Source organism: Ovis aries, chromosome 9 (genome assembly GCF_016772045.2).
Source record: "Ovis aries strain OAR_USU_Benz2616 breed Rambouillet chromosome 9, ARS-UI_Ramb_v3.0, whole genome shotgun sequence".
In the NCBI taxonomy this organism is placed as follows: Eukaryota; Metazoa; Chordata; class Mammalia; order Artiodactyla; family Bovidae; genus Ovis; species Ovis aries.
Window position 1 is genome coordinate 86590851 of NC_056062.1, and position 13279 is coordinate 86604129.

At 36.6% G+C, this 13279-nt stretch overlaps 1 protein-coding gene across 4 annotated transcripts in view; it reads right to left on the reverse strand.

Moving 5' to 3' along the window:
* Positions 1 to 4070: 4070 nt before the first annotated feature.
* DECR1 (2,4-dienoyl-CoA reductase 1) overlaps positions 4071 to 13279 on the reverse strand; it is a 40831-nt gene continuing 31622 nt past the window's right edge. For 3 of the 4 annotated variants that reach the window (XM_060393528.1, XM_060393526.1, XM_060393527.1), the window contains 4 exons: positions 13163 to 13262; positions 8006 to 8078; positions 5156 to 5302; positions 4071 to 4694 (listed from right to left, as the gene is read on the reverse strand). In XM_060393528.1, the coding sequence (XP_060249511.1) occupies positions 4554 to 4694; positions 5156 to 5302; positions 8006 to 8078; positions 13163 to 13262 (461 nt within the window). In that variant the 3' untranslated portion in view covers positions 4071 to 4553. The remainder of the gene's footprint in view (positions 4695 to 5155; positions 5303 to 8005; positions 8079 to 13162; positions 13263 to 13279) is intronic. The other variant, XM_004011847.4, reaches the window with a different exon arrangement.

The following is a 13279-nucleotide window of genomic DNA, read 5'->3' on the forward strand; positions in this document are numbered from 1 at the left end:
AGACAGCTTTGGAGTGGGGATTTCAGTGTACTCTTTCCTATATAAATTATATAAACAAATTACTTTCATAAAAAAAATAAAGATTAAATGAAAAAAGGCAAAAAGTTGAAAATAAACATACCAAAATGTTAACAGAAGTTTGCTTTAGGAAGTTAACTTTCAATTTTTTTATTCTTTCATATTCTCACATTTTCTATGATAATAACTTCTTAAAAATCAAAAAGTAGAAAAACAGAAGGGCCTTTTCTTTCATTTGCGTGCTTGACACTTAACATGGTGTTTTCAGTTCTCTCACCTAATCCTCATAACAACCCTGTGAAGCAGATATTGCAATTTTGAATTTTATCATGAAGAAAATAAGAGTGATGAAACTTACAAAATTCATTTATGCAACTACTGTCACTTTTTTTCCCTACACCATAATAAGTATTGATAATTTAAAAATAAAGAAGAAAGATGTGGATAGAAGAGACGAAATGGTTATTTTTAAAGGTAAATGGAGATAGGTAAAAGGTAAAAGGCAAAATTATCATACATGTAAAGGATACAAATTCGAAGCCATTTATGTACACAATTTAATGTAATTAATGCATATAATTAACATCAATGTAATAAGGATTTGTATATCAGGTTTATAGTATATAAGTTCAAACAGAAAAACTAGATTCTTTTGCAGGAGGTAAGATGGAAGCTGCTGGTGCCCTCTCTTAGTAACTTAGGCAATAGGGAAAGTCAGTCTGCCGAGCATATAATGAATGATTCCTAAATGGCAAGCCACTCCAGTATTCTTGCCTGGGAAATCTCATGGATGGGGAGTCTGGAGGGCTATACAGTCCATGGAGTCACGAAAGAGTTAGTCATGACTTAATGACTAAACAGCAATAATGAAAGCAAAATACTTTTCTAAAATATAAACTCAAAATTATATCTATATCAACTTGAAACTGTGGATTTTTTGTTATTTGATTCTTAGAATGACAAATTAGTCAAATTAAATATGGAATAAAATGAAATCATACACAAAAAGATTTTATAAGCTTTGTTCATCTTTTCTACATAGAGAATACACACTTAATTTTTTTAGCATTTCCTATTCTAGTAATTTTATTTTTTTCAAAACAAGCATTTTATTAAAAAAGTTTTTTTCTCTATTCTTTTCCAAATTCTTTTCCCATCTAGGTTATTATAGAACATTGAGCAGAGTTCCCTGTGCTATCCATCCTAAATATTGCAGTGTATACATGTCAATCTCAAACTCCCAGTCTATTCCTCCCCACCTCATCCTTTCCTTCTGGTAATTGTAAGTCATAGAGAATATATCCTTTAAACGCTGAGATGAAATGCTATCTACTAGGCGTCACTTTCTCTAAACTCTAGAAACAGAATGAATTACTTCCCCCTCCATAACCCTGCTGGAATATTTATCACAATGAATCATAAATAATTATTTACAAGTTTATCTATCCTGTTAGATAATGAGTTTTTTTTATTTTTTAATTTTAGTTTTTTATTTTTTAAATTTTAAAATCTTTAATTCTTACATGCATTCCCAAACACGAACCCCCCTCCCACCTCCCTCCCCATAACATCTTTCTGGGTCATCCCCATGCACCAGCCCCAAGCATGCTGCATCCTGCGTCAGACATAGACTGGCGATTCAATTCACATGATAGTATACATGTTAGAATGTCATTCTCCCAAATCATCCCACCCTCTCCCTCTCCCTCTGAGTCCAAAAGTCCGTTATACACATCTGTGTCTCTTTCCCTGTCTTGCATACAGGGTCGTCATTGCTATCTTCCTAAATTCCATATATATGTGTTAGTATACTGTATTGGTGTTTTTCTTTCTGGCTTACTTCACTTTGTATAATCGGCTCCAGTTTCATCCATCTCATCAGAACTGATTCAAATGAATTCTTTTTAACTGCTGAGTAATACTCCATTGTGTATATGTACCACAGCTTTCTTATCCATTCATCTGCTGATGGACATCTAGGTTGTTTCCATGTCCTGGCTATTATAAACAGTGCTGCGATGAACATTGGGGTACATGTGTCTCTTTCAATTCTGGTTTCCTCGGTGTGTATGCCCAGAAGTGGGATTGCTGGGTCATAAGGTAGTTCTATTTGCAATTTTTTAAGGAATCTCCACACTGTTCTCCATAGTGGCTGTACTAGTTTGCATTCCCACCAACAGTGTAGGAGGGTTCCCTTTTCTCCACACCCTCTCCAGCATTTATTGCTTGCAGATTTTTGGATCGCAGCCATTCTGACTGGTGTGAAGTGGTACCTCATTGTGGTTTTGATTTGCATTTCTCTAATAATGAGTGATGTTGAGCATCTTTTCATGTGTGTGTTAGCCATCCGTATGTAATTGAAAAATAAAAACCATATGATTATCTCAATAGATGCAGAGAAGGCCTTTGACAAAATTCAACATCCATTTATGATAAAAACTCTCCAGAAAGCAGGAATAGAAGGAACATACCTCAACATAATAAAAGCTATCTATGACAAACCCACAGCAAACATTATCCTCAATGGTGAAAAATTGAAAGCATTTCCCCTAAAGTCAGGAACAAGACAAGGGTGTCCACTTTCACCGCTACTATTCAACATAGTTCTGGAAGTTTTGGCCACAGCAATCAGAGCAGAAAAAGAAATAAAAGGAATCCAAATTGGAAAAGAAGAAGTAAAACTCTCACTGTTTGCAGATGATATGATCCTCTACATGGAAAACCCTAAAGACTCCACCAGAAAATTACTAGAGCTAATCAATGAATATAGTAAAGTTGCAGGATATAAAATCAACACAGAAATCCCTTGCATTCCTATACACGAATAATGAGAAAGTAGAAAAAGAAATTAAGGAAACAATTCCATTCACCATTGCAACGAAAAGAATAAAATACTTAGGAATATATCTACCTAAAGAAACTAAAGACCTATATATAGAAAACCATAAAACACTGATGAAAGAAATCAAAGAGGACACTAATAGATGGAGAAATATACCATGTTCATGGATCGGAAGAATCAATATAGTGAAAATGAGTATACTACCCAAAGCAATTTACAAATTCAATGCAATCCCTATCAAGCTACCAGCCACATTTTTCACAGAACTAGAACAAATAATTTCAAGATTTGTATGGAAATACAAAAAACCTCGAATAGCCAAAGCAATCTTGAGAAAGAAGAATGGAACTGGAGGAATCAACTTGCCTGACTTCAGGCTCTACTACAAAGCCACAGTCATCAAGACAGTATGGTACTGGCACAAAGACAGACATATAGATCAATGGAACAAAATAGAAAGCCCAGAGATAAATCCACACACATATGGACACCTTATCTTTGACAAAGGAGGCAAGAATATACAATGGAGTAAAGACAATCTCTTTAACAAGTGGTGCTGGGAAAACTGGTCAACCACTTGTAAAAGAATGAAACTAGATCACTTTCTAACACCGCACACAAAAATAAACTCAAAATGGATTAAAGATCTAAATGTAAGATCAGAAACTATAAAACTCCTAGAGGAGAATATAGGCAAAACACTCTCAGACATAAATCACAGCAGGATCCTCTATGATCCACCTCCCAGAATTCTGGAAATAAAAGCAAAAATAAACAAATGGGATCTAATTAAAATTAAAAGCTTCTGCACAACAAAGGAAAATATAAGCAAGGTGAAAAGACAGCCTTCGGAATGGGAGAAAATAATAGCAAATGAAGCAACTGACAAACAACTAATCTCAAAAATATACAAGCAACTTATGCAGCTCAATTCCAGAAAAATAAACGACCCAATCAAAAAATGGGCCAAAGAACTAAATAGACATTTCTCCAAAGATAATGAGTTTTAAGAGTACAAATGCTGTAGATTACTCATGTTTTGTTCTTACTGCCAAATAAAATTTCTGGTTACAAAATAGGTCCTGGCAAAAACTTGTTTGAATTAATACTAAGTTAACTGAGTTAATACTGAGTTAAAACTGAATTAATACTGAGTTAAAGAAGACAATTCATAAGTACAATGAAAAGGAAATACACTGAAAAGACAGAGTCCATTATTAGATTTATTGTAAATCCTCTGTTTTCTTTTAGACACCATCACCAAAGACATAGTTTTAACATGTAACTTAAATGCTACTTCCACCATTAAGTTTCTCCTGATTTTCTCCAGTTACAAATATCTGTCCCTTTCTCTGCATTTCTAAGCACCTTTCAGTTCTATTAATAGCCTTTCACTTTCCTGTTTTTATTGTTTAAAAATTCTTTGAAGAGACAATATCCCATCTTATTCATCTTTTAATGTACAAGATCTACCTACCATTGGCCTAGCATATAATACACATTCCAGGAATGCGTGCTAATTAACAATTTATTAGACCTGAAAATATTCAAATCATTATAGATAGTCTGCATAATTTCCATTATAACCAAGATGAGGCCAGAGTAGTTTTAGGAGCCTTTGGTCTTCCTGATAAGTCCTTCTATTATGTCCCACTGATCCTTGCTGACCTACCACAAAAAGAAAAAAGTCAATTTAATGAGGTTCTTGAGTGTTTTTAAAGCTTAGTATCCTCACTGTTAATATTGTATTATATTCACAAAAAGGCATTACCTTCCTCAGACTGTTGAATTCCCCTGAAATAAGTACTTCCTCTCCACCATCAAATCTAATTACCTAAAAAATGATAATAAAAGCTGTGAAATTAACTTCTTTTAAAAAGTTTTCTAAACCATTAGCCACTTCTCCCTCCTAACTGATTGGAATATCTCTTTGACACTTTCAATCCAAGCACAAGTTTTAAAGACAAAACTGACAATTAAATCTAAATTGATTTACTCTCTTAAAAATCCTCTTTCCATCATTTCTATGATTTCAAATTCTACCCAGTTTTACAGATCAGCTTAAAGGCATGTCTACCAGAGTTATTTGCATTTAATAAAATTAATTTATTAATGAATCAACTCCATAAGCTTAAACTATATTAGTATTTCTATATTATAAATAACATACTAAATACAGCTAATTAAATAATTTAAATCATATTTACATTCAACATCATCAGGGTTGGTTCTACAATCCACCTCCCCACCCCAAATCCACCTCCCAAAAGTGTTGAGAGAAAAAACTATGCTTACAGCTCCATTAATCCAAGAAGCATAATCACTACAAAGGAAAGCAGCAAGATTTGCGAGTTCTTCCACAGTTCCCAGACGACCACAGGGAATTCTGTCAATCATTTCTTTTTCAAATGCTCCGGTTGGGTCAAGACGGCTAAAGGCACCCTTAGAAGTTAAGAAAATAGTTAGGTTGCTTTTAAAAACAAAAACAAAAAATCCTATTTAAGAACTAAATTTGCAATAAATGGAATATTACTAAGGCAGCCTATTCATATCTTACTGCCTATAAGCAAAAGTTTTGCCAAATTCTTCCACATTCATTTTGCCTAATATTGACCCTTAAAAAACCACTAGAACATATAACCTTTCTACATTAGTTTCTTCATAAGTAAAATGAGGGTGCCTGTCTGAGCTATCTCACAAAATTGTTGCCTTGGAAATGAGAAAATGTATACACAAATACTCTGAAATATGTACAAGTTTAGTGTGACGGAAGCAAGGGGGCTACTGTCATTTGATTTAACACAGAAAAATAAGCCAAGTAGAAAATATTTAAGAGGAAATTCCTTCTCCTCCTTTTTTTCTCAAAATCATAGGAAAGGAAGAAAATCAGTATGTAGTAATATCAAATTCAAGTAGGTCCCAGAGAGAGAAAAACCATAACTAAATCTGCGAAACGATTTCTGCCTTCTGTTAATGACGAAAAGGAGCAGACCAAGATAAAGTTTGCACGCGTGTGCTCGTGAGTGTGTGACAGTTTGCTCATTCGTGTCTGACTCTCTGTGACCCCATGGACTGTAGCCTGCCTAGCTCCTCTGTCCATGAGGATTCTCCAGGAAAGAATGCTGGAGTGGGGTGCCATGCCTCCTCCAGGGGATCTGCCCAACCTAGGGATCGAACCCTCACCTCTTATGTATCCTGCATTGGCAGGTGGGTTTTTATTTTTCACCAGTGGTGCCAGCTGGGAAGCCCAAAGTATGCATGCACATTGATTAATAAAAATCATTGACATTTCCTCCACTAGTGCCTGGAAGTCTGGGTGACAATTCTTTTCAGTAACACAGACATGAGACAGAGCAAGCACACACAGGCTCCTTGTGCGTCCTTCAGCTTTCCCTAGACAGGTATGAAGAAAATCACAGACAAAGGTCTCAAACCTGGTTCTATCAGTGCTGGCTACAGAGTTTCCATACTTTAATTTTCTTTTAATTTCTTTAAAATTATATGCTTGTCATTTGCATAAAACTCATACCTAGATTGCTAGCTAGACTAAAGCTCCTTGACGGCAAGCATTTTGTCATAACTGTTTTTATATCTTTCTCAGCACCTTTGCACACAGAAGGCACTCAGTAAATATACATTAAATAAATAATAAAATGCAGATGACCTTTCCTAGATATTGAGGTCCTAGAATGAAGTTTTGATGACTGTTTAGTCCTTTTCAGACAGTGCTTAACACAGTGATACTCTGAATCAAGTATTTTAATATGTGCATTTGAATTATTTTTCCATTAATTTTATTATATTTTATAATTTAAGTGCCAAACAAATAAGATATTCAGTCAAGTTTCACTTAGGCAGTTTTTCTATGTTCCACCCTTCAAACTACTTAATTAATACAACCATCTTCATGTTAATATTTAACAACCCAGAACCACCATAAGGCAAATGTTCCTTAGCATTATTTTCCATTTATATAACAATACTGGAGTGTGTAGCCACTCCGTTCTCCAGGGGATCTTCCTGATCCAGGGATCAAACCCAGGTCTCCTGCATCGCAGGTGGATTCTTTACTGTTTGAGGCACCAAGGAAGCCCTCTCAGTTTATTAAGTTAAAGTTAGCAAATTTCACCTGGGCCTTCAAAGCAACATTCCAAGTGGGATTAAAAATTCCTGCTTTACATGAAAACAAAAAGATATGAGAATGAAGTTATTTGGGATAATGTGAGAGAACAGAGAACCTGTGAACTTTTTGAGCAATGTCTGTAATAGCATAAGTGATAATATGAATTGCAATGAATATCTGATTACAGGTAGAATGCATGCCATCAGAAGAACTTTTAATCCCAGAGACACAGGAATTAAATGACATGAGTGTTTAAAGTGAAAAGGCACAGATATGACTCAAAGAAAATGCTACCTATTTTCTACATATAAGACCAAGCTTATATGATAAATTTAGAAAGCATCTCTTAAATTTAAAATATAGTTAAATTTCCATGATTTTTTAAAAAAAGGACGTCAAAGTAAGAACCTGTAAAATATAGTAAAAAATAAGAAATATAATAACAGATCATTAAAGCAAATCAGACAAAATGCCAAAATTCAAGGCATAGAAGATCCCAGAAATATTATATTAAGACACTAAAATAGACCTTATGAAGGAGTTGTGTAACTACTATTTTCTTTCCCAGCTCCTTATTTCTTATGTTACTGCTACTGCTGCTACTGCTAAGTTGCTTCAGTCATGTCCGACTCTGTGCGACCCCATAGACGGCAGCCCACCAGGCTCCCCCGTCCCTGGGATTCTCCAGGCAAGAACACTGGAGTGGGTTGCCATTTCCTTCTCTAATGCATGAAAGTGAAAAGTGAAAGTGAAGTCACTCAGTCATGTCTGACTCTTCACCACCCCATGGACTGCAGCCCACCAGGCTCCTCCATTCATGGGATTTTCCAGGTAAGAGTACTGGAGTGGGGTGTCATCACCTTCTCCGATTTCTTATGTTGGATAATAACAAAACCCTCTGCCCTTCTACCAGGGCTCCAAACTCAGGTATCCTTGGAAAATGCTGCATATTTCAGAATGTACCTATTAATCGTCCACTTCTTAATCATTCAAAATGTGATCATAAGCAAACCAAAACTTACTTTGGTTTTTATAGGCCCCGGTTGAATCACATTGAATCTCATTCCATATTTACCCCATTCAGCTGCAAGAGACCTAAAAATTAAAACCAACAGTACAGATTTCTAAAATACTATACTATAAATTACAAATACTATTAACCAAGACTTACGACATGCTTACTACATGCCAGAGACTGCAACTCCAGTAGGTAAGTACTGCTATTATTCCCTCTGTTACAGACAAGGAAACTGAGGCACAGAGAAAATAAATCATTTGCTCTGGGTCATACAGCTAGTGAGTCAACTTCTAGCAGTCCAGCACAAGAATATGTGCCCTTAATCACAGTCTTCTGTACTATATAATATTTACATTTCAGTGTCCTAAGCACTATGCTAGACTACCTACCATTCACATTTTAGTATGAAGACCAGTATCAGTATACATATTTAAAGAGCCTATCATTATTTAGCATAAAGAACTGAGAGAATCATGTCTCTTCCTCTCATTGTCTGGAGTTCAGTCCTGCACTTATAAAGTTCAATGCAACTTTACTTATAGTACATTAGATCACAGTGTCTGCAACATTACAAGCGCTTTCATCGAGTAAAAGATGGAAACTGTGTAATACGTGCCAATATTACTCAGAGGAAGAAGTGCCCGTCTCTACCAGGAGTAAGAGGGAAGGCTTCCTTCAGGAGGTGATAAGTGAGCTGACACTTGAAGAAGGATTAGGAGGATTTTGTGGGAGTAAGGGGGAAAGAGAAGAGGATAGAAGATATTGGAAGGGAGGGTGGAGAAGAGAAGACTGTCCAGGAACATGGGTCAGTGGGTATAAAGGACAAAGGTATAACAACACGCAGTCTCCAGGACTTAAAAGACCTTATGTGGTATGACTGTGTGCTACAAGGTATGGAAGAGGGCTGATGGGAACTCAGGCTGGGGAAGAACATACACAGTTACTGAGCAGCTACTATGTGCAATTCACCGTGAAGTAATATAATATCAAAAAAGCAGCACAGGGTCATGGCCCTTAGAGAACATGAAATTGAAATATCTAATAAGATCACGACAAAACAAATATAGATATTGTACAAATGGTGTAAAAATGGTCACATTCTAAGCTCTTATTTCCAATATCATTTGACCTTAAAAATGGTAATTATCTCTATTCAGACTAAGTTTAAACTGCTGAGTAAAGTACAATTTTGTCTCCCAAAGAAACGTGTATTATTAGTTTACATGTTAAAAAGTACCTTAAAACTACTCAAAAGAGAGAACTGTGTAGTTCAGCAGGAACTGAGCATTGGTTATGTACCAGATCTTGCTGAGCAATGAGCAAGATGAATAAGATCTGCTTTCTTCTCTCACAGTACACAGATCCTAGTGGGGAAGTTATATAACTTTAATAATAAATTAAAAACTGTCTACCATGCCCTTCTCTGTGCACCTTCATTTTAGAATCTACAACACAAGATGGCATTTATTACTGTGTTACTCTTCTCATTAGATTCAAATAAACAACATTTTAAAGCTGCAAAGGGTTATTGTTCAGTCACTAAGTCCTGTCTGACTCTTTGTGACCCCATGGACTGCAGAATGCCAGGCTTTCCTGTCCTTCACTCTCTCTCAGAGTTTGCTCAAATTTATGTCCATTGAGTCGGTGATGCCATCCAACTATCTCATCCTCTGCCACCCTCTTCTCCTTTTGCCTTCAATCTTCCCCTGCATCAGAGTCTCTTCCAATGAGCCAGCTCTTCCCATCAGGTGACCAAAGTATTGGAGTTTCAGCTTCAAAATCAGTCCTCCCAATGAATAGGTGATTATCTTCAGGACTTACTGGTTTGATCTCCACACAGTCCAAGGGACTCTCATGAGTCTTCTCCAGCACCACAGTTTGAAAGCAACAATTCTTTAGTGCTCAGCCTTCTTTATGGTCCAACTCTCACATCTGTACATGACTACTGGAAAAACCATAGCTTTTCTGTATGGACCTAAGTCAGCAAAGTGATGTCTTTGCTTTTTAATACACTGTCTAGGTCTGTCATAGCTTTCCTTCCAAGGAGCAAGGGTCTTTTAATTTTGTGCCTGCAGTCACTGTCTGCAATGATTTTGGAGCCCAAGAAAATAAAGTCTATCACAGCTTCCAATTTTCCCTATTTGTCATGAAGTGATGGGACTGGATGCCATGATCTTTGTATGTTGAATTTCAAGACAGCTTTTTCATTCTCCTCTTTCACCTTCATCAAGAGGCTCTTTAGTTCCTTTTCACTTTCTACCATTAGAGTGGTATCATCTGCATATCTGAGGCTCTTGTTATTTCTTCCAGGGATCTTGATTCCAGCTCCTGATTCATCCAGTCTGACATTTTGCATGAGTACTCTGCATCGAAGTTAAATAAACAGGGTGACAATATATAGCCTTGTCGTACTCCTTTTCCAATTGTAAACCAGTTACTTGTTCCATGTAAGATTCTAACTGTTGGTTCTTGACCCTCATACAGGTTTCTCAGGAGACAAGTAAGGCGGTCTAGTATCCCCATCTCTTTAAGAATTTTCCACAGTTTGTTGTGATCCACACAGTCAAAGGCTTTAACACAGACAATGAAGCAGAAGTAGATGTTTTTCTGGAATTCCCTTGTTTTCTCTATGATCCATCAAATGCTGTCAATTTGATCTCTGGTTGCTCTGCCTTTTCTAAACCCAGCTGTACATCTGGAAGTTCTCAGTTCATGTACTGCTGAAGCCTAGCTTGGAGAATTTTGAGCATCACTTACTACCATGTGAAATGAGTGCAATTGTGCGGTAGTTTGAGCACTCATTGGCATCACCCTTCTTTGGGTTTGGAATGAAAACTGACATTTTCCTGTCCTGTGGCCACTGCTAAGTTTTCCATATTTGCTGATATATTGAGCGTGCTACTTTAACAACATCAACTCAAGGATTTGAAATAGTTCAGCTGGAATTCCATTGCTTCCACCAGCTTTGTTCATAGGAATACTTCCTAAGGCCCATTTGACTTCACACTGCAGGATGTCGAGCTCTACGTGAGTGACACCATCATGGTTATCCCGGCCATTACGACCTTTTTTGTATAGTTCTTCTGTGTATTCTTTCTCCCTCTTCTTATCTCTCCTGCTACTGTTAGGTCCTTACTGTTCCCATCATTTGTCATGCCCAACCTAACACGAAATGTTCCCTTGATATCTCCAATTTTCTTGAAGAGATCTCTAGTCACTTCCATTCTATTGTTTTCCTCATCTACTTCTTTGCATTGTTCATTTAAGAAGGCCTTCTTATTCCTCCTTGCTCTTCTCGAAAACTCGGTATTCAGTTGGGTGTATCTTTCCCCATCTCCCTTGCTTTTTGCTTCTCTTCTTTCCTCAGCTATTTATAAGCCCTCCTCAGACAACCATTTTGCCTTCTTGCATTCTTTTCTTGGGGGATGGTTTTGGTCACTTCATCATGTACAATGTTACAAACCTCTGTCCATAGTTGTTCAGACACGCTGTCTATCAGATCTAGTCCCTCGAATCCATTCATCACCTCCACTGTATAATCATAAATGATTTGATTTAGGTCATACCTGAATGGCCTAGTGGTTTTCCCTACTTTCTTCAATTTAAGTTTGAATTTTGCAATAAGGAGCCGATGATCTGAGCTACAGTCAGCTCCAGGTCTTGTTTTTGCTAACTGCATAGAGCTTCTCCATCTTTGGCTGCAAAGAATATAATCTGATTTTGGTATTGACCATTTGGTAGCATCCATGTGTAGAGTGATCTCTTGTGTTATTGGAAGAGGGTGTTTGCTGTGACCAGTGCGTTCTCTTGACAAAAATTATGTTAGCCTTTGCCCTGCTTCCTTTTGTACTCCAAGGCCAAGCTTGCCTGTTACTCCAAGAAATGAGAAAAACTATCCCAGAAGAGGTGATATGAGAGCCCTGAAGGGAGGTGAAATATATTATAACAAATTCTAACAACAGCACAATCTAGGCATAGCTATGTGAAAGTGCATGATGTGTTTAAGTAAGTATAGAGCACAGAAATATCAGTGATTAAAGCAGAGGAAAAATGGTAAAAGAATACAAGCTCAGGTGAGAATAAGGATTGTTCTGTTTCCATCACTACCATATCCCTCTACCTTGTAGAAGTGCCACGTACACACAAAAGGTACACAATAAATATTGATCTAACAAGCCAGTGAGTACAGAAAGGCCACAGGCAAGTCCGTTTAGAATATTATACTGAGTTTCAGCTTTTATCCCAAAGATGAATAGAAAATGATATAAGGTTTTTACCTAGGGAATTATAACAAGCAGGCATACATTGTTAGAAAGACGAGTCTGGTGGGAACGCGAATAAAAAATAAACTGGGAGCAGAGAAGCATATTATGGGGCTATTGTACTAAGAACGAAAAGCAATAAGAACTTACATTGAAACAAAGACACTGGGGAAGTCCAGTGGGGAATAAACTCAAAAAGCAATCACATGGGGAGGGAGGTGGGAGGGGGGTTCATGTTTGGGAACGCATGTAAGAATTAAAGATTTTAAAATTTAAAAAATAAAAAACTAAAAAAAAAAAATAATAAAAAAATAAAAAATAAAAAAAAAAGCAATCACATACTGCTGAGAAAAAGCCAAAAGCCCTGATAAGTGGTCACTGTCTATGCTAGTTCTACTAATCCTGTATAATAGTATAGCAAGTACAATAAAAGGATGAAAGCATATTTAAGGGAGGTCAGAGGGGGTACTAGTAGAGACACATGGACACTCCAGTCTAAGTTCCTATCTGCTCTTTCCTCAAACTTTATAATACAGTCGTACTAGATAAGTGAAAAAATTAAGTAATAATTAGTTTCTCAGTCGCAGTAACCACAATGCAAGGGTTCAATGGCCACTTGTAGCTACTGGATAGTACAGATCTGCAGAATAGTTTAATCACTACAGAGAATTCTAATGGACAGTGCAGCTATAGAAAAATAAGACCTATTCACGAGACATGATGTCTCCTGGGAAATCCAAATTAGTCATTGTTTTCGTTTTCTCTGGAAAGAAACAAGAAAGCAGGAATTTAGTTACACAGGCTTTCAAAGCACATCATCTTCAGGGACAAGAGTAACTGAGAGTACTTATTAGATTATTATATACACAGTAATATAAGATTAACAAGATAGTACTCACTTGTTCAAGGCCTCCACTCCTGCCTTGGCAGAAGCACTTGGTACCACAAAACCTGATCCAGTCTCAGCATAGATGGTTGTAATAGCAAGAAATGATGCTCCTAATATTTTAAAATGA